The following is a 27409-nucleotide window of genomic DNA, read 5'->3' on the forward strand; positions in this document are numbered from 1 at the left end:
AGAATGAGCAGCATCAAAAGAGGGAAAGATTAGAATTGGAGCTGAATTGGGGCCCAAGATTGGTTTGCCAACAGCCAGGAAAATGGAAGATGGAATAGAAACAGGGGGTTGTGGGATGGATGAACGATAGGAGAAGGTCGTCGTGCTTATACGGTGGGAAAATCAGGATATTCAAAACAAAATGGGGCTGTTATTTGCATTTTGCTCCTGAATAGCAAATCGAACATTTTCCTGTGATAGAGCCTGCGTACGGAGTGAGATCGGCCTGAGTGTTCATCTATTTTTGTGCGAAATGAGCACGTCTTTTTAAGAGGCATATCATTCTAAACTCAAAAGGCTCTGAGGGCTTTGCAGGGTTGTAATTCCAGGTCATGCATTACATTTGCTTGGTTGGTATGCAGCTCAAGTTTCCAATTTCATGTTATTAGTTGTCTCAAAGTGAATTTAATGACAATTACGGCGTTTTTAGTTAGGAAAAACATGTAGCCCCTTTAATGACCTGTGGAACTCATCTACGCTGGAGATATGTGTAGACTTTTAATGATAACTCTAGTAATAACTAATACATAAAACATATACTAATTGACAGATAATTACCTGAGGCGTACCTGTATTTTATTCAATATCTTTCATTGCATGTGGTACATGCTTTGGCGGTATAAAACACAGAGGGCTTTTTAGGTGGGCTAACAACAAAACAGTAACAAACCAATGCTTTTTGTTTGTATGTATTTACAATATACCATCTGGATTGTGTCTCACCCTGAAGTGTTTGGTATTCAATTATTCTAAAACAGAGGGTTTCTATTGATTGGTTGTTGCAATAAGTATCAAAGAGACGGTTTTCTTCAAACAGACATTTTGTTTTGTCTAAATCGGTATGTGAATTCTTACAAAGGGATAACCATTAATTCCACACTAATGCATTCTCTTTGTCTTTCTTTTCTTGTCATCCCATTCAGTGGCAAACATTCTGTGGAGAGAGGAAGGTATGTTGGTATTTAAACCATTTGTTGACTCCCATGTTATACAGTAGATTACTATAACATGTTATAAAGTAGATAAAATGATTTTGATTGACACAATTTCAATTGACATGTCAAGCTGTCCTCATTTAGACAACGTACATTTGTTTGTATAAAGTCCGTTTCTAACGAACATCTAATAACTGGGTCCATTTTCAGTTATATTGAAGTAGCTAATTTCCTACCTACTCAACTGTTACATTTTAACGGTGCTGTACATCGTGCTCCATGCTATTTAACATAGTAGTTTGTTGTTAACCTTGTAATAAAACCTGTCTGACTTGTAACAAGGTTGCATTTCTCGCCAGGTCTTGGAATTGCCAATATGTTCTATGTGTTTTACGAGGATGGTATCAAAGTCATCCAGCCAGTGGCATGTGAGATCCAGAGACACATAAAGCCCAGTGAGAAACTACTGGGACTTCAGGTGAGACGTCTTCCACAAGAGAAACACGTCCAGTGCATGTAGCATTGTAGGGCTACTGCTAGCAGATTAGCTGTTAGCTAATTAGCATTATTAGCTTGAGGACCAACCACCTAGAAGTATGATTCCTTCAGGTGAAATGCCTTCTAACAGAAACACTTCCTCTTCGTGTATCACTGTGCTTAGTATAGAGGGCTCGCCTAACAAATTAGCTTTAGCTAGCTGTTAGCTAAACAGTGTTCATATAATTAGCTTAGGACCGACCACCTGCTTCGGTATTATCAACACTTTGATAATTATTTGTGTATTTCACATTTGATCTTGCAAACATGTCACAATCTTTTATTCAATGAAATGGTTGCGTCTCATAACAAATGGGGAGTTGATTGTCTCTCTTGTCGTCACTACTGTTTCTCATATATTTGATTAAGTGAAAGATCATGCACTTCTGGAGGGTTTGTCAACTCCCAAAAGTCTCTCTCTCTCTCAAGTCAGGCTCCTCGTTGAATTGCCGTTTTGACGTCGAAATGGTTCTCACTCTCTGCTGCGTCTTCCATTTTGAACCGGCGTATTATTCAAAGCCGGTCGCTGATAGATGCCCCTCAGATTTACACATGTACTCAAATGGGTGCATTCCTCCTTTCTACCTTTCACCAAAGAGCCTATGTTTATTGGACAGCTGTTATGTGCGAAGGCGAGCCATGAATGCACAACGATCAGGCCCCAAGCTCCCCGGAGAGACGACATCTGTATTAGGATATCAATAACGGGGAACTCTATGGCAGCAGCACAAGCTCTGTCTACGAATAATTTTGTGTGAGTATGTGTGTGGCGTGTCTGTGTGGGTACTACTGGACAGAGAGGATGACTTTCAGAGGGAGGCGAAGATAGACTACTGTTGATTTGCCAGTATATCAAGCCCATTCTGGAAATGGCGCTCACATCTCACATTCTTGATTGATCATTCATGGTAATGACCCAATAATGAATTATTCTTAAGCGTTATATGGGCGTCTTACTGTGATACACATGCCAGCTGAAGAAGCGATGCTGTTCGAAATTCAGTAGCGAGGCAGATACATTTCCTGAGGCAGGAAGCAAGGGGGGATATAGAACAGGTTGAAAGATTGTGTTTGTCGTGTCCAAGGCTAAGAACTAGTCTTGCTCATACCACAAAATCAAATATGATCTTGGTATGTTACAGAGCCCAAATTGTCCTCACCCGACAACCTTTCCAGCATGTTTTCTATACTTCTAAAGCTTTCCATTCGATCCAAGGGCAATGTTGGTAGAAAATAACACAAGTTTTTCTTCTGCCTACCTGACTAGGATTTCGCACATGCTCAGTTGCCACTTACTGCAGTGTTGTCTACAGGAGGGTAGAGGTAGAGTCTCTGAGGTAATTCAGTCTCCAGATGGCTTCTGCTTTGATAAAGTGGCAGAAATTAAAAAATATGATTACATCCCAGAGTTTTAATAGTTTTCTTTACAAACACGTCCATGAAAATGGAACTTTGTTTATCTTGTTGACTGCCAATTCTGGGATTTAAAGTAAAAGGTCTAACAGCTACAGTTGCCATGTGATGACACAAACATGAGGACCCACATGAACAGAAGCCTTGAATTACGTGTAGTATTGGCATGATACATTGGCAAATCAACAGTAGATTATCTTCGCCTCCCTCTGAAAGTCATCCTCTATGTCCAGTAGTACCCACACACAAACCAACAGCCACAGAAACGCCACACACACACACGCACACACACACAAAATCCGCTATTCACAGTCTCCACTGGATGTCAGAGTTAAGGTTTCACACCTCTTCCCCGAGAGTATGGGGCCCGCGGTGGTGTGGCGATGTGTGACATCTACCCCCCCTCTGTGACAGTAGGACGCGAGTGAGTTCGTCCTCCTAAGGCCATGGCACAAACCAGGCCATGAGGCCTCAAACAAATCTTCCCTTAGTTCAAGAACAGAGAACAGACGCTGGGCTGAGCCAGGCTCACAGGCCACGGGAGGGGACAGGGAGCGAAGAAAGGGACATAGCAGGGGATAGAAGGACAGAGCATACTATGGTATAAATACTATAGTATTCATTGTAGTGTTTTTGCAGACTTTATTGGAGTATTCACTGTAGTATTTTTGAGCACTATTGTAGTATTTACTATAGTATACTGTACTATACTGTAGTTTTTATAGTTTATAATAGTATAGATACTGTAGTAAAAGAAAAGTGTAGTATATACTTAAGTAAGTAAGTTTACTGTAGTATTTACTGTAGTGTTTTTGATGACTGTACTTTTTTTGTGGACTGTAGTATAATGTAGTATTTACTATAGTATTTTTGCGGATATTACTGTAGTATTATTATCTTGTATATAGAAACCTTCAGGAAACCTACTGGAGAAATATTAAAAGACCATTTACTATAGTATTGTAGAGTATACTACAAAATGCTATAGTAAGTACATGATTCAGGGATACTACAGTGTGTAGTATAGTATTCTACAGTATACTACAGTTGACTATAGAATTCTATAGTAAGTATTGTAGTATTCTATAGGGAAGTAGTATTTTTTCATGTGGGCAGGATGTGTGTGTGTGTGTGTGTGTGTGTGTGTGTGTGTGTGTGTGTGTGTGTGTGTGTGTGTGTGTGTGTGTGTGTGTGTGTGTGTGTGTTCATGTTGCTGTTGGGATAAGAGAGACTTGGACTTGGAGTTAGCTGATAAGGGAATGACTCGAAGACAACAAAGGGGAAGAAAGGAGATAAAGATAATTTGTTTTTTAATGTGTCATTTTGATAAATGTTGCACAATACATGTATTAACTGTGTGTGTGTGTTTTATTTTCAGGCTGAGGTTTGCCCCAAATCAGTGGGGGAGGTCAAGCAGAAGTGTGTGTGGTCATCAGCAGTTAACGTGAAGGACAAGTTTATTTATGTCACACAGCCAACCTTGGCCAGAGTGCTTGTGGTCGACATCACGTCTCAGAAGGTTGTCCAGGTAATTTTGGCTACGAAAATTGGATAATCAAGATCAGCTTCCCCTTTGGACAGGTCCTGCTCTGGAGTGTTATGAGTACCGGTATGCAGTAAACACAATAACGAACCATACATACGGCATCCATTAGGAAGACTCTTAGTTGTCATACGAAACAACACATGTCCAGTAATAGGCTACAGTACACAGCAATGGGTGTAATGTTGTATTGTTTAAAATAAATAGCTATTCTGCCTTTTTCATATCTGCACTCATTCTCCTTCACTCTGAGTTAATATTGTATTTTTCCATTCGTAGAGGAAGCCTCGACTCGGAAGGACCTGGAATATTTGTTTCACATTTTCAATGAAATTTTTGAATCTGGAACCATTCATAAAGCAAATGTTGTTTTTCCGAACATCATTGAAGAAATTACGAAGTTGATGAGTCTGAGAGGCTTACACTATTCACTACAGCTGACAATCATTTAGCACTCTAGCTATTCTGGTCAAGGGATGGACACAGACTTTTTCACAAACCCTCAGTTGAGTCAGACTTCATTTAGATACAAATGCACTGAATTTTAGCAACTCAATTATTTTCTGTGATATAGATTTGGATTTAGTTGTTTCCACTGTCTTTTCCATCAACCGACCTCTGCAAGGTCTTTGTATGGCTTCTTAAAAAAAATTGTACATCCTAAAAAGGTAGATACAGGTGATTGTGTTACGTACTTCACCTCCTTTTACAGCCAGTATATAAGCTTATCGGTGGTGTAGTGGAGGGTAAACACACATAAACGTTGTTTGTGCTTTTTTTATTTACACACGCAGAAAAATTCCTTGAAAACGTAGAGAGTTACTTTATTCACCGCGAACGGCGATCAGTGTTTACCCACCTATTCTTCTTCTTCTTTTTTTACCAATGTTGACAATGACATCGCAAAAAAGAATGTCGGCCTGACATCATTGCAGTTTTGCCTGCTGGGAATGGTTAACCCCATGAGGAACCAAAAGGCTCCAACGTTCTTACAGTAGGAGAGTACCTTGAGCAGAGCAGGTTGTGTATGTGCCGGGTTAAAAAGGTTTGTGCGTCCTCGGAGTAAAAGGACTCCGCATGGGGCCCAGAAGGTGCCCAATTTCTGCTGCTGAAAGCTCCCTAGGGTCAAACCGGTAGTCAGGTTGTTGCGCTGGCGACCATCACAGGCTCATTATTGGGTCACCTGGAGGCTTGGCTTCATTACTTTAGATGAGCTAACCCTAATTAGCCACCTGATCCTCGCTCAGCTCTACCAAGGAAAGGAAAAGGGGGGGGGTAATTTGGGTGTCTCAGTTTATTTACTCATCTTCTCTTTTCGCTTTCAAAATTGTACTTTATATTGACTGTCCTGCCACTGTATTGTATGGATCATCCATCAACTTTACAATTCTGTATGTACATCAGCGTACTGGATTGATTCTGTCTAATTCATAGCATATCCACTGTCACAGACACAGATTAGGTACATGTGAATATGGATGGAATAATACTGTCAAGTCCTCGAGAGGCGGAAGTTGCCGGAGAAGAACAACAACAATGTCCACACCTATTCCATCTGATTACTACATGCTCAGAGATGAGTTATGACTCAACACATCTCTCATATCTCCTTGTACGATAAATCCCCTCGAGTTGTTTACTCTCACAGTAATACCATACACTTTAACATGAAGCAGCCAGGTAAAATGCTCCATTAAGATTTTTACGGGGAGAAAAAATACACTACTTCACCTTCAGCTTGTTTTGGTGTCTGCTCTAATTTACCAGAAAGAAAGAAAATAATTGCTTTTTGTGCCAAGCTAGGTGTAAAAAGCTGGAGTTGTGTTGTTTTTCTCACTGTGTGTTTTCTACTGTCAATCCGCACCCGAGTGGACATAATGCATGAGTGCCACACACATGACTCATCCGTCGGAGCCGGCTGGAACACATCGTAGCCAGGTGTCAAGGAATGGATACGGATTGAAAGCAATTACTTCGGTGTTGTCGAGCAATTGCCCTGTCACCACTCGATTTGAGAAGCCGCTCCACGTCCAAACACCTCATACATAAAAAAGGTTGAGCCTCCCCTTTGTCTCGTTCAAAAGTGACTCTTGACTCTTCCTGTCAAATCCAATGCATTAGCGAATGGGGAAAGTTGTGATATGCACCGCGCCGAGCGACAAAGGGCACATCTGTCTAAGAACCGTGTTGAATGGTCCTGATTTGCCCTTTAAGTGCAGACCTATCTTCAAATAGTTGTGCTTGCCTCAAGCTGTGCTTGATTGCGCTTGCCTGATGTGATGGGACCAATGGAAAAGTCCCAAAAGTGCAAACCCTGTCCACCTGGCACTCCAGGAAGGCTAAAGCAAATGATCGGACTGGGTAAGTAGAGTGTGCTATTTAAGGTTTGTTTTTGTGTGTGTGCTCTCAGACGGTGAGCACAGACCCCTACCCGGTGAAGCTGCAGTATGACAAATCCCACGACCAGGTGTGGGTCCTCAGCTGGGGAGACATGGAGAGAAACTTTCCTACTTTGCAGGTGACTGTTTGACATCACACTGAAATGCACCATATAGAGTAGTGTTAAGTGTTTGTCTTGATACTAATGATCTATACAAGTGGGTCTATGTATGTGAAATAAGCAATATTTAGTTTAAAGATGTACTATTTTATTTGTTATGAGATGGCATAAAAAACACTTGTGTTGTGACATTTTCGGAACACTACTATGCATTACTATTCTCCCAATGGGATACATTATCAACTATCAATCCAAGTTTGGTCAACAACCCTTTCCCAAATGGCACAGTACTAGGTGGCCTTTTCTGTTTATAGTTCAATTTATTTTCTGCACGGCTTTTAGATTGTTAGGAGGTTCCAGTCTCTTCAGTGCATTGTGGCATAATTAAGGATAGCCTTTCCTGTATGCGCACACTGGTACAAACACACACAGAGGACCTCTCCTCCCAGTGTGAGTTCATGTCAGAAGCGATGCAGGAGGCAAACACAGTGAATAATTCACAAGGGCCGTGTTAAATATCTCCCCCCCATCTTCTCCTCCTTTCCCCTCCTCCCCCTCTCCTGGTGTGGTGCTAGGTGATCAATCAGGCCAGCGGGAGTGTGTCCCACCATACCGTCCACACCCAGCCGGTTGGCAGACGCTTTGATAGAGTGGAGGATTTCTTCATTCCTGCCGCCAGCCTCATCATTAATCACATCAGGTACGTCAGTGTCGGTATGTGTTTGTGCGCGTGTGTGTGTGAGAAAGAGAGTCAGAGTGTGTTCGTTTGTGGGTGGGTGGTTGTGTGTGCGCGAGAGACTCAGTGTGTTTGAGTGTGAATTTAAATACAGACACCCCCCCCTCCTCGGACCACGCCCTCCTGCCTTCTGAAAAGCAGGGGGAGGTGAGTTTACTGACCCACTGCTCGTCAGCAACATATGCAGAGCAGATCGATTTGGTGCCTGAGCTTTTGATGGGCACTCACCGAGACTCAGTCCCGAGCTGCTGACACACTGAGGCTTAACTTGATACAGAAGGCCTAGCGCAATACCAAACGCTTAGCTGGAGTTGAAGTTGTGGAGAAAGCCAAGTGCCAAGCTGGATATATCTGGGATTTAAGGATGTTAACAGACTCCCGGAGAGTTGCATTCGCAAGCCCTAGTTGTAATTAGGTCGACTAAGACAAGTGGCTGTTCCACTGGATATCATAAGGTGAATGCACCAATTTGTAAGTCGCTCTGGATAAGAGCATCTGCTAAATGACTTAAATGTAAATGTAAAATGTCTGATAGGGTTGCTAAAAAAACATGGAAGGTACTGAGAATGTACACTACTAAGTTTTAGAACACCTACTCAATTAAAGGGTTTTTCTTTATTTGTACTATTTTCTACATTGTGGAATAATAGTAAAGACATCAAAACTATGAAATAACACACATGGAATCATGTAGTAACCAAAAAAGTGTTATACAAATCCAAATATACTTTATATTTGAGATTATTCAAATCGCCACCCTTTGCCTTGATGACAGCTTTGCACACTCTTGGCATTCTCTCAACCAGCAGTCACGTGGAATGCATGGAATTCAATTAACAGGTGTGTATGGCCCAACGCAGGAGATGAGAAGCAGGTACAGGGAGTGAACCATTTAATACAGATGGACATGCAACGGAACAGGGACAGCGTCTGGACATAAACACGATACGACAAGCAATGCTACTACCGGGAACAACACAGAGGAGCAGACATATATTCAGGGGCAATCAACAAAGTGAGGGAGTCCAAGTGAGTCCAATGAGCGCAGCTCCGCGTAATGATGGTAACAGATGCGTATGATGACGGGTAAGGAGGGGGAGCGAGAGCAGGGCATGACAGTACCCCCCCCCCAGCCGGATGGGCCGGCTGAAGCATGACGTGGGATGAGAACCTGCCGAGCCAACCGAGGCAAGGAAAGCTCTCGAGCCAGCTATGAAGTGACAGCCCAATGAGCCAGCTTAGGCATTGGCGGCGGAATCCGAGCCCGACGTCACCAACAAAACAAGAAAACTCATGGACCGGCTGAAGCATCCGAGCCCGACGAGCCGGCTGAAGCATGACGTGGGATGGGAACCTGTCGAGCCAATCTGGGCAACCTCTCCAGCCAGCTAGGGCATGACAGCCCGATGAGCCAGCTTAGGCACCCCCGGTTCCATCGGCGGCAGCCCCCAGGTCCGACGTCACCAACAAAACAAAACCCTAAAAAACTCCCTGTAAAGGCCCAACGCAGGAGATGAGAAGCAGGTACAGGGAGTGACCCATTTAATACAGACGGACATGCAACGGAACAGGGACAGGATCTAGACATAAACGTGACACGACAAACAATGCTGCTACCGGGAACAACACAGAGGAGCAGACATAATATATACAGTACTGGGCAAAAGTTTTAGGCAGATGAAAAATGCTGTAAAGTAAGAATGCTTTCAGAAATAGACATGTTAATATATTATATTTATCAATTATCTTAATGCAAAGTGAGTGAACAGAAGAAAAATCTACATCAAATAATTGGTGTGACCACCCATTCAAAACAGCATAAATTCTTCTAGGTACACTTGCACAAAGTCAGGGATTTTGTAGGCATATAGTCAGGTGAATGATTAAACCAAACAGGTGCTAATGATCATCAATTCAATATGTAGGTGGAATGTGCGTGTGGAAATTTGAAATGGACGTTATGGAACTCCCTTGTGTGTTTCGCCATTAAATGTGGCGAATTATACATTTGCATCTGTTGGCCATCCAGTAGCCTGTTTATGCCATTGTAGGCTACAGTAGGCTACCATTTGATACAATAAATATGTTGAAATGACTATTTCACTTGAGTCATTGCTACTCAAATTGTGTGGCTTGTGTAGCCTACCTTGAGCTGGCAAACTATTTTAATAAATACTCCATAACTTCAGTGTATTGTTTGTAGCCTTGTGTTATTATGGAATAATTAATGGCCGTGTTTAATTAATTCAATGGGAAGTTATCAAAGCTCTATCGAAATTGTCAATTAGTTATTACAGCACATTAGAGAGACGTAACAGTCAGTCAGATGAGGCTACAGATCAAGATAATCAATGGCATGTTGTTGACAAGCATATACAGTTCATATTCATATTATTCATATTTAATTCAGTGATTGAAATTACGACCTCATTCTCAAATCGCCTCGCTATTCATGTTGAATAAATTAGTCTGTTAATTTGAACTAAGCAAGCTGCTAAATTGTTCAGTTTACATATTGCTTACATTTCAGATAGTCTACAGTAGCCTGAAGACTATCTAAATAAGATGTAGGCCTATCAGGGGCTATAGCCTCCCTGCATCTAAGTGCACTCAGGCTATCCGGAAGGCCAATGTTAGTTACTTTAAGGAGCTGTTCTCTCTCTGTGGGTCTAACACCAAGAAGTTCTGGAAAACGGTTAAAGACCTGGAGAATAAACCCTCCTCCTCATAGCTGCCCATGTCCCTTAATGTTGATGATGTGGTTGTTACTGACAAGAAGCATATGGCTGAGCTCTTTAATCACCACTTCATTAAGTCAGGATTCCTATTTGACTCTTGCCCATCCAACATTTCCTCATCTCCCACCCTTTCTAATGCGCCTATCCCCAATGTTTTTCCCCTCTTTTTCCCCTGCCCCGCTACAAAGTTTCTCCCTGCAGGCAGTCACTGAGTCCAAGGTGCTACAGGAGCTCCTTAAACTTGACCCCCCAAAAACATTGGGGTCAGATGGTTTAGACCCTTTCTTCTTTAGGGTCGCTGCCCCTATCATCTCCAACCCTTTTAATTAACCTGTCTCTCCTTTCTGGGTAGGTTCCCATTGCTTGGAAGGCAGCCACGGTTTGTCCTTTATTTAAAGGGGGGATACATTTTTATTTGAAATTTTATTTAACCTTTATTTAACTAGACAAGTCAGTTAAGAACAAATTCTTATTTACAATGACGGCCTACCAAAAGGCAAAAGACCTCCTGCGGGGACGGAGGCTGGGATAAAATAATAATAATAAATATAACAAATATAGGACAAAACACACATCACAACATGAGAGAGAACACAACATTACATAAAGAGACACCTAAGACAACAACATAGCAAGGCAAACATGACAACACAGCATGGTAGCAACACAACATGACAACAACATGGTAGAAACACAACATGGTAGCAGAACAAAACATGGTACAAACATTATTGGATACAGACAACAGCACAAAGGGCAAAAAGGTAGAGACAACAATACATTTTGCAAAGCAGACACAACTGTCAGTAAGAGGGTCCATGATTGAGTCTTTGAATGAGATTGAGATAAACTGTACAGTTTGAGTGTTTGTTGCAGCTCGTTCCAGTAGCTAGCTGCAGCGAACTGAAAAGATGAGCGACCCAGGGATGTGTGTGCTTTGGGGACCTTTCACAGTATGTGACTGGCAGAACGGGTGTTGTATGTGGAGGATGAGGGCTGCAGTAGATATCTCAGATAGGGGGGAGTGAGGCCTAAGAGGGTTTTATAAATAAGCATCAACCAGTTGGTCTAGTGACAGGTATACAGAGATGATCAGTTTACAGAGTATATAGTGCAGTGATGTGTCCTATACGGAGTATTGTTGGCAAATCTGATGGCCGAATGGTAAAGAACATCTAGCCGCTCTAAACCCTATTTAGAGCTGTCCTTCTCTCAGCACATATCAAAGCTGCAGGCTAAAGTTAAATCTAGACTTGATTTCCTCTATTGTAATCGCTCCCCTTTTACCCCAGCTGCCAAACTAAACCTGATTCAGATGACCATCCTACCCATGCTGGCATGGGGAGACATAATATATAGATCGGCGGGTAATGGTGCTCTCGAGAGGCTAGATGTTCTTTGCCATTTGGCCATCAGATTTGCCACCAATGCTTCTTATAGGACACTTCACTGCACTCTATACTCCTCTGTTAACCTCTCTGGGATTTGTGGGAAGCTAGCGTCCCACCTCAACAACAGCCAGTGAAATTGCAGGGCGCAAATTCAAACAGAAATCTCATAATTAAAATTCCTCAAACATACAAGTATTATACACTTTTTTAAAGATAAACTTCTTGTTAATTCAACCACAGTGTCCAATTTCAAAAAGGCTTTACAGCACACCATGCGATTATGCTAGGACAGCGCCTAGCCACAAAAAAAACATATAGACATTTTCCAGCCAAGGAGAGGACTCACAAAAGTCAGAAATAGCTATTTAAATTAATCACTAACCTTTGACGAGCTTCATCTGGTGGCACTCCCATGTTACACAATACATTTTCGTTTTGTTCAATAAAGTCCCTCTTTATGTCCAAAAACCTCAGTTTAAATTGGCGCGTTATGTTCAGTAATTCATTGTCTCAAATAACATAGTCTTAAAGATAAACTTCTTGTTAATCCAGCCACTGTGTCAGATTTCAAGAAGGCTTTACGGCGAAAGCAAACCATACTATTATCTGAGGATAGCACCCCATCAAACAAACACAGACAATCATATTTCATCCCGCCAGGCGCGACACAAAACTCAGAAATAACGATATAATTCCTGCCTTACCTTTGAAGATCTTCTTTTGTTGGCACTCCAATATGTCCCATAAACATCACAAATGGTCCTTTTGTTCGATTAATTCCGTCGTTATATCTCCAAAATGTAAATTTATTTGGCGCGTGTAACGGTTTTCTAATGGTGAAGGAGAGTCGGACCAAAATGCAGCGTGTATATTACGATCCATGTTTTAATAAACAAACGTAACACGAATCTAAATACAATTACTACAAAAAACAATAAACGTAATGAAAACCGAAACAGCCTATACTGATGTAACCTAACCTAGACAGGAACAAGGACATCAAGACACTAAGGACAATCACCCACAATACAACCAAAGAATATGGCTGCCTAAATATGGTTCCCAATCAGAGACAACGATAACCACCTGCCTCTGATTAAGAACCACTCCAGACAGCCATAGACTTTCCTAGAACACCCTACTAAGCTACAATCCCACTAACATACACACCAAAACCCCCAGACAAAACACACCACAACACAAAAACTCCATGCCACACCCTGGCCTGACCCAATACATGAAGAAAAACACAAAATACTTAGACCAGGGCGTGACAGAACCCCCCCCCTAAGGTGCGGACTCCCGAACGCACCTCAAAACAAATAGGGAGGGTCCGGGTGGGTGTCTGTCCATGGTGGCGGTTCCGGCGCGGGACGTGGACCCCACTCAATAAATGTCTTAGTCCCCTCTCCTCGCGTCCCTGGATAGTCCACCCTCGCCGCCGACCATGGCCTAGTAGTCCTCACCCAGAACCCCACTGGACTGAGGAGCAGATCGGGACTGAAGGACAGCTCGGGACTGAGGCAGCTCGGGAGTGAGAGAAAGCTCGGGAGTGAGAGAAAGCTCGGGAGTGAGAGAAAGCTCGGGAAAGCTCGGGAGTGAGAGAAAGCTCGGGAGTGAGAGGAAGCTCAGGAGTGAGAGGAAGCTCAGGAGTGAGAGGAAGCTCAGGAGTGAGAGGAAGCTCAGGCAGGTAGATAGATCTACCAGATCCTGGCTGGCTGGTGGTCTCAGCAGATCCTGGCTGACTGGCAGATCCTGGCTGACTGGTGCTACTGGCAGATCCTGGCCGACTGGCACTTCTGGCGGATCCTGGCTGACTGGCACCTCTGGAAGATCCTGGCTGACTGGCAGATCCGGAAGAGTCTGGCTGACTGGCAGATCTGGAAGAGTCTGGCTGACTGGCAGATCTGGAAGAGTCTGGCTGACTGGCAGATCTGGAAGAGTCTGGCTGACTGGCAGATCTGGAAGAGTCTGGCTGACTGGCAGATCTGGAAGAGTCTGGTTGACTGGCAGATCTGGAAGAGTCTGGCAGATCTGGAAGAGTCTGGTTGACTGGCAGATCTGGAAGAGTCTGGCAGATCTGGAAGAGTCTGGTTGACTGGCAGATCTGGAAGAGTCTGGCTGACTGGCAGATCTGGAAGAGTCTGGCTGACTGGCAGATCTGGAAGAGTCTGGTTGACTGGCAGATCTGGAAGAGTCTGGCAGACTGGCAGATCTGGAAGAGTCTGGCAGATCTGGAAGAGTCTGGTTGACTGGCAGATCTGGAAGAGTCTGGCTGACTGGCAGATCTGGAAGAGTCTGGCTGACTGGCAGATCTGGAAGAGTCTGGTTGACTGGCAGATCTGGAAGAGTCTGGCAGACTGGCGGCGCTGGGCAGACTGGCGGCGCTGGGCAGACTGGCGGCGCTGGGCAGACTGGCGGCGCTGGGCAGACTGGGAGCACTGGCGGCGCTGGGCAGACTGGGAGCACTGGCGGCGCTGGGCAGACTGGCGGCGCTGGGCAGACTGGCGGTGCTGGGCAGACTGGCGGCGCTGGGCAGACTGGCGGCGCTGGACAGACTGGGAGCACTGGCGGCGCTGGGCAGACTGGAGACTCTGGCAGCGCAGGAGAAGAGAAAGGCTCCGACAGCGCTAAACAGGCGGGAGACTCCGGCAGCGCAGGAGAGGAGACAGGCTCTGGCTGCGCTAAACAGGCGGGAGACTCCGGCAGCGCAGGAGAGGAGACAGGCTCTGGCTGCGCTAAACAGGCGGGAGGCTCCGGCAGCGCAGGAGAGAAGACAGGCTCTGGCCGCGCTAAACAGGCGGGAGACTCCGGCAGCGCAGGAGAGGAGACAGGCTCTGGCTGCGCTGAACAGGCGGGAGACTCCGGCAGCGCAGGAGAGGAGACAGGCTCTGGCTGCGCTGAACAGGCGGGAGGCTCCGGCAGCGCAGGAGAGGAGACAGGCTCTGGCTGCACTGAACAGTCGAGGCGCACTGAAGGCCTGGTGCGTGGTGCTGGAACTGGTGGTACTGGATCGAGGACACGCACAGGAAGCCTGGTGCGGGGAGCTGCTACCGGAGGACTAGAGTGTGGAGGTGGCACAGGATGGGCTAGACCGTGAAGGCGTACTGGAGATCTTGAGAGCAGTGTTGGCACAGGACGTGTAAGGCTAGGGATGTGCACAGGAGGCCTGGTGCGTGAGGCTGGCACCAACTTCACCAGCCGACTAACACGCACCTCAGGACGAGTATGGAGCGCTAACCCAGGTGCCATCAAATCCCCGACACGTTCCGTCGGTCGAATTCCATGCAAAAAGCACCAACACAGCAACTCCCTCATTTCTCTCTCCTCCAATTTCCCCATTAACTCCTTCACAGTCTCTGTTTCGCTCACCTCCAACACCGGCTCTGGTTTTGGTCTCCTCCTTGGCTCCTCACGATAAACAGGGAGAGTTGGCTCAGGTCTGACTCCTGACTCACTCTCCCTGAGCTCCCCCCCAAGAAATTTTTGGGGCCGATTCTCAGGCTTACGTCCGCGTCGCCGTGCTGCCTCCTCATATCTGCGCCTCTCAGCTTTCGCCAACTCCATTCTCCGATAACCTTCCGCGCACTGTTCCATCGAATCCCAGGCGGGCTCCGGCACATTCCCTGGGTCGACCGCCCACCGGTCTATCTCCTCCCAAGAAGTATATTCCATACTGTGCTCCTTTTTGGGCTGCTCCTGTTGCCTCTTTTCCTGCTGCACCTTTGGGCGGCTACACTCCCCTGGTTTAGCCCAGGGTCCTCTCCCGTCGAGGATTTCCTCCCATGTCCAGAATCCTTATTCCGTATCTCCTCTTTGGGCTGCTCCTGCCTGTTGACACGCTGCTTGGTCCGTTGGTGGTGGGTGATTCTGTAACGGTTTTCTAATGGTGAAGGAGAGTCGGACCAAAATGCAGCGTGTATATTACGATCCATGTTTTAATAAACAAACGTAACACGAATCTAAATACAATTACTACAAAAAACAATAAACGTAATGAAAACCGAAACAGCCTATACTGATGTAACCTAACCTAGACAGGAACAAGGACATCAAGACACTAAGGACAATCACCCACAATACAACCAAAGAATATGGCTGCCTAAATATGGTTCCCAATCAGAGACAACGATAACCACCTGCCTCTGATTGAGAACCACTCCAGACAGCCATAGACTTTCCTAGAACACCCTACTAAGCTACAATCCCACTAACATACACACCAAAACCCCCAGACAAAACACACCACAATACAAAAACTCCATGCCACACCCTGGCCTGACCCAATACATGAAGAAAAACACAAAATACTTAGACCAGGGCGTGACAGCGCGTTTGATCCAGAAAAACTCTGGTTCCAACTGGCGCAATATGACTACAAAATATGTCATAAATTACCTGTAATCTTTGTCCAAACATTTCAAACAACTTTCCTAATACAACTTTAGATCTTTTTTAAGGTAAATAATCGATAAAATTTAAGACGGGATAAACTGTGTTCAATACCGGAGGAAAACAACATGGAGCTTGCTTTCAGATCACGCTCCTCTATCGAACAATACACTTCACTCGACCCTCGTTCTGAACAGGACTACTTCTTCATTACACAAAGGAAAAACATCTACCAATTTCTAAAGACTGTTGACATCCAGTGGAAGCGATAGGAACTGCAAGCAACTGCCTAGATTCCCATTGAAAACCCATTGAAAAGAGTGATCTCAAATAAAAAAATCCTGGTTGGTTTGTCCTCGGGGTTTCACCTGCCAAATAAGTTCTGTTATAGTCACAGACATCATTCAAACAGTTTTAGAAACTGTGTTTTCTATCCAAATCCACCAATTATATGAATATCCTAGCTTTCTGGGCCTGAGAAACAGGCAGTTTACTTTGGGCACGCTTTTCTTGTGAAAGTCACTTTATCCCACCTACATGTACAACTTACCTCGACTAACCTGTTCCTCCTCACATTGACTCAGTACCAGTACCCCCTGTATATAGCCTCGTAATTGTTATTTTATTGTGTTACTTTTTATTTAATTTTTTACTTTAGTTTACTTAGTAAATATCTCATTCTTGAACTGCATTGTTGGTTAAGGGCTTGTAAGTAAGCATTTCACGGTAAGCATTACACCTGTTGTATTCGGCGCATGTGACATACGATTTGATTTGTTTCTTGCTCAGAGATTTTGAGATCCTCTGTCCGAATTTCATCACTCAAACTCTCCTGTCGGATTTATCTATAGTTATGCGCATGCGCAAAAGGTAATTTATTTACAATTATAAATGAGGTTCGTGCCCTGAATGCTGATTGGCTAAAAGCCATGGTATATCAGACCATGGGTATGACAAAAATAAAAATGTTCTGTTGTAATTACGTTGGTAACCAGTTTAATCAATAAGGCCCCCTGGGGGTTTGTGGTATACAGCCAATATACCACGACTAACAGCTGTATCCAGGCACTCCGCATTGTGTCATGCTTAAGAACAGCCCTTAGCCGGGGTATATTTGCCATATACCATAACCCCTCGTGCCTTATTGCTTAATTATGACAGTCAAATGAGTTAAACTGACATCCATTGATGGAAAATGATCTGGCTAGTTTAATAAGAGTGAATTATCTTTTCTTTTGAGACATATTCAAATGTGTTTATTACTTCACTTCGTAGTTTGCAATAATTGTTATTTTGATGAAAATCTCATTTTGCTTCTAACATCGCTACGTCGGTATTCATTCTTAATTGGCTTAATGTTATGGAAAAAAGGTTTATTGTATGAATGTCTACATGGAATCTACATTTAGTCCACAAATAGACTTTAATCTATGACCATTCATTTTGCCCTAGGTGTACTCAATTGAACCTCAATTGATAGGTAGGCAGACTGCCACCCTTTAGGTCAAACCATGCCCACTCTGGATAGCTCAAACTCAATCAAGCGCACTTATTGATAGCTTTTCGTGCGTAATAACTCCCTTAGCCTCAGGCAAGATCAATCCATTGTGGATGTGCCCAACAACTCCACCAAACCAATATGCTGTCAGTGCACCTCATAGCCCAAAACAGGAGTCTCAGTACACTGAACATCACAATATACAAAGGCTTTGGAGGCTTTTAGATTTATCAGGAAAAACGATCCAGGGGCTTTGGGGAGCTGCGAATCAATGCCAAGGATATGGCATTGTGCACAAGGACTTTTTAAACACCCTATCCCTTTGAAACGTCTGATAACGCAGCTTAAAAGAGCCCTTGATTGTGCTCTTAGGGCGCAAACATCTATTGAATGTTTTTGCTGACTCTATTATAGAGGTCTTGGACTTAAATTCCGGTCCAATCTTTTGTACTGTTGTTTCTACCTCGCTTGGTGGGGAGTCGACAGTGGTGAAAGTTTTGCTGGCTGTGTTGTATGTCATGTTTTTACACTTCTGTCAGTGACTGAACGATGTAAAATAAAAGTAGACCTTACAGTGTTCATATGGATTTGAACATGGACGTATACAGTCCTTAGTCTTCCTTCATTTTACAGTTAGTAAGTGCCGCCATTCTTACATAAACATGAACTTTTGTCTATAACTCATCTATAGCTTACAGTATTTCAAAGCGGCATAGTGCATTTGGCAGATCAGCCGAGCAGTACACTAGTAAGGTTTAGACCAATGATATCGAGGATGTAAACTCTGAAAGCTTCAACATGCCTTTGTAGTTTTAGCAGTAGGGTTATTGCAGTGTGCACGGTACTGAAAGCTGGCTTATGTTAGGTAACAATACATCAGCAAGTCAATACAATGCATGAAGTGTGAGAACGATATTTAAAATGTGATTTTTATTTTCATGTTGGAGGATGGTTTAACATAAATGGCATATGGACTTGATGATACATTCAATAACCCGTACATAACACATTCATAAGTAGTGTGCGCAATCATTTCTTACATGCTTATGTCAAGCACCGCAAGTTGATGCTTTCATAATGTTACAGTTCTGAAATGATACATTTGTGGTGGTAGACAGAAGCATTTCATCTATGTTTATGTCAAATCAAATCAAATTGTATTAGTCACATGCTCCGAATACATCAGTAAAATGCTTACTTATGAGCCCCTAACCAACAATACAGTTTATAAAAAAAATAAGAATAGGAAAATAAAAGTAACAAGTAATAATATAAGAGCAGCAGTAAAATAACAACAGCGAGACTATATACAGGGGGTACCGGTACATCTGTCGGGGCACCGGTTAGTTGAGGTAATATGTTCATGTAGGTAGATTTATTAAAGTGACTATGCATAGATGATAGCAACAGAGAGTAGCAGCGGTGTAAAAAAGGGGTGGGGCAATGGCAATAGTCTGGGTGGCCATTTGATTAGATGTTCAGGAGTCTTATGGCTTGGGGGTAGAAGCTGTATAGAAGCCTCTTGGTGCTCCGGTACCACTTGACGTGCAGTAGAAGAGAGAACAGTCTATGACTAGGGTGGCTGGAGTCTTTGACAATTTTTAGGGCCTTCCTCTGACACCGCCTGGTAGGCACCGCCTGGTAGAGGTCCTGGATGGCAGAAAAGCTTGGCCCCAGTGATGTACTGTGCCATACGCACTATCTTCCGTAGTGCCTTACAGTCGGAGGAGGAACAGTTGCCATACCAGGCAGAGATGCAACCAGTCAGGATGCTCTCAATGGTGCAGCTGTAGAAATTTTTGAAGATCTGAGGACCCATGCCAAATCTTTTCAGTCTCCTGAGGGGAAATAGGTTTTGTCGTGCCCTCTTCACAACTGTCTCGGTGTGCTTGGACCATATTAGTTTATTGGTGATGTGGACACCAAGAAACTTGAAACGCTCAACCTACAGCCCCGTCGATGAGCATTGGGGTGTGCTCGGTCCTCCTTTTCCTGTAGTCCACAATCATCTCCTTTGTTTTGATCACGTTGAGGGAGAGGTTGCTGTCCTGGGACCACACGGCCAGGTCTCTGACCTCTTCCCTATAGGCTGTCTCGTTGTTGGTGATCACTGTTGTGTCATCGGCAAACTTAATGATGGTGTTGGAGTCGTGCCTGGCCGTGCAGTCATGAGTGAACAGGAAGTACAGGAGGGGACTGAGCACGCACCCTGAGGGGCCCCTGTGTTGGGGATCAGTATGGTGGATGTGTTGTTACCTACCCTTACCACCTGGGGGCGGCCCCTCAGGAAGTCCAGGATCCAGGTGCAGAGGGAGGTGTTTTGTCCCAGGGTCCCTAGCTTATTGATGAGCTTTGAGGGCAATATGGTGTTGAACGGTGAGCTGTAGTCAATGAATAGCATTCTCACATAGGTGTTCCTTTTGTCCAGGTGGGAAAGGGCAGTGTGGGGTGCAATAGAGATTGATTCATCTGTGCATCTCAGACAGGGAGGGGTTGAAAACGTCAGTGAAGACACTTGCCAGTTGGTCAGCAAATGTTCAGAGTACAAGTCCTGTTAATCCGTCTGGCCTTGCGGCCTTGTGAATGTTGACCTGTTTAAAGGTCTTACATCGGCTGCGGAGAGCGTGATCACACAGAACACAGAACTGCTGATGCTCTCATGCATGTTTCAGTGTTACTTGCATCGTAGCAAGCATCGAAGTTATTTATCTCATCTGGTACGCTCGTGTCACTGTGCAGCTCTCGGCTGTGCTTACCTTTGTAGTCTGTAATAGTTTGCAAGCCCTGCCACATCCAACGAGCGTCGGAGCCGGTGTAGTACGATTCCATCTTAGTCCTGTATTGACGCTTTGCCTGTTCGTCGCAGGGCATAGTGTGTTTTCTTATAAGCTTCCGGGTTAGATTCCTGCTCCTTGAAAGTGGCAGCTCTACCCTTTAGCTCAGTGAGAATCTTGCCTGTTAATCCATGACTTCTGGTTGGTGCATGTCAATGCACTTATTGATGAATCCAGTGACTGATGTGATGTACTCCTCAATGCCATCAGAAGAATCCTGGAACATATTCCAGTCTGTGCTAGCAAAACAGTCCTGTAGTTTAGCATCTGCTTCTTCTGACCAATTTTCTATAGACCAAGTCACTGGTGCTTCCTGCTTAAATGTTTTGCTTGTAAGCAGGAATCAGGAGGATATAATTATGGTCAGATTTGCCAAATGGAGGGCGAGGGAGAGCTTTGTACGTGTCTCTGTGTGTGTTGTAAAGGTGGTCTAGAGTTTTTTTCTTTCTGGTTGCACATTTAACATGCTGATAGAAATGAGGTAAAACGGATTTAAGTTTCCTTGCATTAAAGTCCCCGGCCACTAGGGGCGCCGTCTCTGGATGAGCGTTTTCCTGTTTGCTTATGACGGTATACAGCTCATTGAGTGCAGTTTTAGTGCCAGCATTTGTCTGTGGTAATATGTAGACAGCTACGAAAAATACAGATGAAAACTCTCTAGGTAGATATTGTGGTCTACAGCTTATCATGATATACTCTACCTCTGGCGAGCAAAACCTAGAGACTTCCTTAGATATCATATATCAGCTGTTGTTTACAAACATACATAGGCTGCTGCCCCGTGTCTTACCAGAGACTGCTGTTCTATCCTGCCGATAGAGTGTATAACCCGCCAGATGTATGTTATTAATGTCTTCGTTCAGCCACAACTCAGTGAAACGTAAGATATTACAGTTTTTAATGTCCCGTTGGTAGGATATACGTGCTTTCAGTTCATCCCATTTATTTTCCAGCGATTGAACGTTGGCAAACAGTACGGATGGCAAAGGCAGATTAGCCTGATCCTCACAAGGCACCCTGGTCTCTTTCCGCAAAATCTTAGTTTCTTTGACAGGGAATGAGGGCCTGTTCAGGTGTTTGTAGTATATCCTTCCAGTTCGACTCATTTAAGAAAAATTATTGGTCCAATTCGAGGTGAGTAATCGCTGTTCTGATGTCCAGAAGCTCTTTTCAGTCATAAGAGGTGGTAGCAGCAACATTATGTACAAAATAAGTTACAAATGTGAAAAAAATAACAAAATAGCACTGTTGGTTAAGAACCCATAAAACAGCAACCTTCCTCTCTGGCACCATCTTTACATCATTTATGCAGAAGCATACAGTACATTTTTGGAATGTGCTCACTTGAACAGGAAGGTGGCGCGGCGGTCCTTCGTGGTCAAATTTAGTCATCAAAGTCTGACATTCTCTGGATTTATGCTGCATTTAAAACAACTGACAACTCTGAAAAAAACAAGGTCTAATCATGATGACGTTATTGATCTTCAGATCGTAGCTCTAGAAAAAGTCTGGATTTACAATTCCGATTTGGATGACGTTCAAAACGTATTTTCCCAGTCGCGGCACAAATCGTGCTTCATTGGCCAATGTTGAATGTTTATCATTTTGAACTTGGAAAAGAGCCCCTTAATCGCAGATTTGGGACCATACAGCCACTGTTACTGATTCCTTCCAAACCACTCATTGTTGAATTTGCGATTTCCAACTTGTTGTGTAATGTTTATGTCCAATGGCTGATGAGCACCAATACGTTTTATCTATAATTTCTTCATTATTTCTACCACTATGACAAGGATTTGCCAGTACATTGTCGACTTCATGATGATGACTGCTAGCTAAGATTTTGAAAGTGTGATGTTGACATGATCAGTCCAATGAAAGCTACTGTACATATATTGTGATTTGACGTCATTTTATCTGTGGCCAATGACCTTGAGCCTTCTTAGATGGGCTCTTCTAATGTGGCAGCACCCAAACTCTATGGCAGCACCCAAGGGGCTAGAATTTTCAAAGTCTACCATTAGACTTGGCGGTGACGTAGAGTGTCCCCATGAGTGACAGAACACTGAGCCAATCACGGCGCAATGCTCCATATTTTTCTGCTGGCTTGCCCCACCACCACAGAAAGCACTGAGCTAGGCTGAACACCTTCATTTTGGAGCTGCCTTACTCAAGAAAACAAAACAGAGACCATGTTTGTATGCGGCTTTATCTACTCAATGATATAATTTTTTTTTCTTTACTTTGTTTGCAAACTTTACAAGCAAAGCCAGCCCAGATGATACTTTTACTGTTCATAGACAATGTATTCATGCCAAAATAACAAGCAAAACAGGCAAGCTCAAAAATGTGAGGCTTAAAACAGGTCCCACCTGCCCTGAATGATGGGTCATTTATATAACAAATAAATATTGAACCAAATGAATTGTTTAAGTCGTTTCGCCTATTACAGAGAAAACATCCTTGTTTTCCTCTGTCTACGAATTGAGTTCAGGTGGACCAGAAAAGCTAACTCCTGCCTTATTATAAGGTATGCAAGAAAAACTACAACAAAGTATACAGTTCATAACTCAACACACAAGTGTTACTTTTCACATAATTGCACAGTATTTGTAAAATCTGTATAGTGTACCGATAAAGGGAGGCATGCTGAAAACAAAACAATAAAAGGCAACTCGCAATTTATATTTTGCTCAATGTGTTTACAAGCAAAGCCAGCCCAGATTACACTTTTTCTGTTCATAGAGAACGCAAACAAGCCCATATTTATTTTTCTAACAAACTTCAGCACTACTCATTTTTTAGCAAAAATAAGGCTGAAGGCAAAATTGTCATATTGACCTTCATATATCAAGTACTCTGCTTTGCATCACTGTAGATCTGCTCCATTCACTGATCTGTCTTAATGTACACATTTGTAGAGAGTAGGGACATTTATCATGGGGAGTAGGGATGTCCTAAAATGTATACCATACAGGTACAGGTACATTCACATAGCACTTGATGGTATTTACAGTTGCTTGCACTAACATAGTACTCCTTTCTCCCTATCAGGAGTCCACCCGCAACATCATTTTACTTTCCTTTTTTCTCATTCTCCCATAGATCAAATTCTAGTTATTTTCACTAACTGTGTTAGCTTTGAATTAATTTCGCTCCCTGTGGGTGTGTTTTTTTTTTTTTTACTTGAAGGTGCTTGTGTTGGGATCAAAAGCTCCCTGGGAAGAAATCCTGTGGATTTCGAACATTCTAGACACTCACAATTACACAAAATCCAAGAGTATTTATATATCAAAAGATAAAAGGCCATAGTAATGGACCATGCAGACCCTCCGATTTCATGACCCAATGCAGCACCTGTCCACGATCAGTCCCATTGATGTCCAAGTCCCCAGCCCTAACGCCTCAAATGGACGATACAATCTCTGGATCAATGCTAAACTTCACAGTGCTGATAATGTGCTCCATCACTCTCTAACAGTAATTTTCTGTCCACATGAACAGACAGTGGGGGTGTTTAAAATCACATAAAAGAAGACGGATGATACCGAGATTGAAGTGCATGTCAGGATTGATCAGACAGCATTCAGATGTAATTTTGCCATGTCGGCCCCTCACATTCTCCCTCCAGTCTTGCATATCAGAATTGGAACGTGTCATTATCCCTCCTCTTTAGATTTTTTATGTATAATATAGTATTTTCAATGATTAATATGCCCATGGAAATCTATTACTGTGAAGCATAGGGCAGACGATTTCAACTCAGCTTGGTGAGATTGCTCATCTGAGGCGATAAGAAAATGGCCACCGAAATGTGAAAAGACCGTATCCACCCCTCTCTTCTTCTCAAACCAATCCTAAGGCCGTTTCTTTGAGGAACTGAAATACTGTAGCTAAGAGAGTCACACACCCAAGTCAATTCAGAGTATAATAATAGGAGAGGGGATGCAAATGGAAGTCCCTGTCACTGTTAAGATTTTAATCACAGCATGAGCGGGGGAAATGTGCAACTATTCAATAGTCGTGAGGATAACAGACTTCTCTCGAAAATCATATATTTAATTCTACTCTCCACAATTGTAAATGTATCTGTAGTCTTGGTGAAGGTTGACTTTAATTCTAATGTAGCACCACTATGAATTGTGAAGTCCGGAAGCAAAAGCAAATTGATTCAAGTCTGTAGGTGTAATGTGCAACATGAATGAATGACTTAATTAATTAATTAATAAGCATAAAATACATTTTAAAGTTGTTTTTTTTGTGTCGACCCTCAACGGTACTTCTAATGGTTTTATATGTGTCATAAAAACGTGAACAAGTATACTAACATTCCAAATGTATTTTCTCTCCGTCTAGATTTGGAATCGTCCTCCACAGAAATGAACCGGCGCTCCACAAGATCGACCTGGAGACCATGTCGTCAGGGAAGAACATCAGCCTGCTCAAGTACAACTGCATTCCCAAGTCCCTGGCTTACACCCACCTGGGAGGCTACTACTTCATCAACTGCAGGCCTGATTCCACGGGCGCCACCCAGCCCCAGCTCATTGTAGACAGTGTGACAGACTCTGTGAATGGACACAATGGGGACGTCACCGGCACCCCGTACGTGTCTCCGGACGGTCACTACCTGGTCACAGTGGACGACCGCAACGGCTTGATGAGAATCCAGCAGATCACGGTGCGCGGGGAGATCGGCGAGCCCTTCGACATCCACACCAACCTTCACCTGTCTGATGTGGCCTTCCAGCCGTCGTTCACCGAGGTCCACCAGTACAACGTCTTCGGAAGTTCGGGAAGCCAAACGGACTCTCTATATGTCGAGCTGAGCACAGGCAATGTGAAGATGATCAAGAGTCTGAAGGAGGCCACCAAGACTTCCGATTGGCCGTGGAGCAGTAGAAACCGCGTGATGACCGGCAGTGGACTTTTCGGACAGTACCTCATGACCCCGTCCAGGGAGTCTATTTTCATCCTGGACGGTCGTCTCAACAAGCTCAACTGCGAGATCACCGATGTCGTCAAAGGCAACGTAGTGACGTGGGTTGGCGAGTCGTAGGCCGGTCTGTGTTTAGACCCGTCCTGTGTTATTATTAAGGTACAGTTGCACTGAATTTGGTTGCAGATACATAATTTATTGGGTGTGAAGAAAAACGTAAGCAATTCTCAAAACCAAAATTCACAGATCAAAATCGTATTGGATGTTGGGAACTTCATTAAAAAAAATAGGGAGTGATTTGTTGGCGTTGTTTACTAGCCGGGATATCAGTTAAAATTAGACAAATTAGAGTCATTTTAGCATTTTTTGATTGCAAGTCTTGCTAATTCAATTGGATGGACGTTTTTTGATAATCACGTCAACTGGCGTCTCGCTAAAAAGAGGGAGAAAATAGGTCTAGACTATCCTCCTCTGTTTTGTCTACTCCCGTTCCATTTTTTTCCTGTGCCTTGAAGGAAAACAAACTCCAAAAGAGGAATTCACATAATTATTCCCATTGCGGCTGCAGATTACACCTTCTTCTCTTTGACCCTCCTTCATGGTGAGAGATGCTCCAAAAATCCATGTTTCTCGTCTTATTTTCATCTCGGACCGACGTGGAGCCCATTCTGGCCTAATTAAAATGAGCTCTTGCTGAGACCCCGTCTCGTTTGAAGTGGAGATAGAGAGATTGAGTTGTCCATTATGATGTAGTGCTGCTTGGTCACCTTTGATCTCTGAGAGTCTTCAACAGAGCTAGTGATTTGAATGTGATTTCGTCCAACAATCCAAGTCTCAATGACAATGTTAATAGATTGATCCATCTTAATATTTGTGGGATAAATTCATTAAAGTTTCACACTTTGATTCACAAGGTCAATGTGTGTGTGTGTGTGTGTGTGTAGAAAAATATTCAAATTTGAAGAATATCCCTGGCCCAAAAGGAGTCATAGTATATAATAGAATGTACTTACATATTGTCAGTCAATTTTGGCAAAGTTTAGCAATTTGATATGTATCATTACAGTTAAATAAAGAGGGATTTGTTTAGTTGGAAGTGGATTTGTGCAGTTGTAGAGAATAGAGGCCCTATGAGCTGTGTGGGTCTAAGGAGAATATAGAGAGAGACCTTGGTCTATAAGCTTCAAATGTGAGTCACATTTCTTTTCAAATGCTACAAGGCAGAACGTAGTTGGATGAATCAGTTGTACCTATGAAACCTGGCAAGTATGTGGCCCGTTGTGCATAGGACACAAGTTCTTTCCTCGAAGGACACATTCTATGCATTTTCACCATAGCACTCTAACACAAACACAATGAGGAATATGTTAATGTATTATTTTTCAAATCTAATGTTGGACCTCTGGTTGGTTATGGACATGTCCATTTTATGTTCCCAATTAAGATGATACATTTTTATATAATTTGATGTTTTGTTTTATTTGGTTAATTCAATTTCAATTCATCAAAAAACAAAAAAATATATCACATTTTGTTTGGTGTTGCCCCTTGATACCCATAGGACTGTACTGATTACCTGTGACTTTACTTATTGTTTTCTGTATATAGCAGTTCCTTAACATGGAAGTTTTCATACAGTTTTTGAGGGCTCTGTTCATTATTTTGAGTGCATATGCACCCACCTTTCAAGAAACGAAAAGAGCACCATTGTCATCTCGCTATCCTTGACCAAGTACATTGTGAATTCACCTACTGAGACATTGTAGTTTTCATTATAGCCATGTGCTGTTTGTTGATTCATGTGGTTATTATTTATGTAGAGAATACACACTTGACATTTTACCTGACAATAAAGTCTATACTTCCTTTCTGTGGAAAATGTGTTTCAAACATGGTTTCAGGCCACACTCTACT

The 27409-nt window shown here is 43.3% G+C and overlaps 1 protein-coding gene across 2 annotated transcripts in view; it reads left to right on the forward strand.

Moving 5' to 3' along the window:
* Positions 1 to 27365, forward strand: part of LOC115129559 (follistatin-related protein 5-like) — a 180327-nt gene extending 152962 nt beyond the window's left edge. For both annotated transcript variants that reach the window (XM_029660041.2, XM_029660042.2), the window contains exons 11-16: positions 963 to 989; positions 1334 to 1452; positions 4303 to 4452; positions 6878 to 6985; positions 7543 to 7667; positions 24913 to 27365. In XM_029660041.2, the coding sequence (XP_029515901.1) occupies positions 963 to 989; positions 1334 to 1452; positions 4303 to 4452; positions 6878 to 6985; positions 7543 to 7667; positions 24913 to 25615 (1232 nt within the window). In that variant the 3' untranslated portion in view covers positions 25616 to 27365. The remainder of the gene's footprint in view (positions 1 to 962; positions 990 to 1333; positions 1453 to 4302; positions 4453 to 6877; positions 6986 to 7542; positions 7668 to 24912) is intronic.
* Positions 27366 to 27409: the final 44 nt, after the last annotated feature.

Source organism: Oncorhynchus nerka, linkage group LG5 (assembly GCF_034236695.1).
Source record: "Oncorhynchus nerka isolate Pitt River linkage group LG5, Oner_Uvic_2.0, whole genome shotgun sequence".
Lineage (NCBI taxonomy): Eukaryota > Metazoa > Chordata > Actinopteri > Salmoniformes > Salmonidae > Oncorhynchus > Oncorhynchus nerka.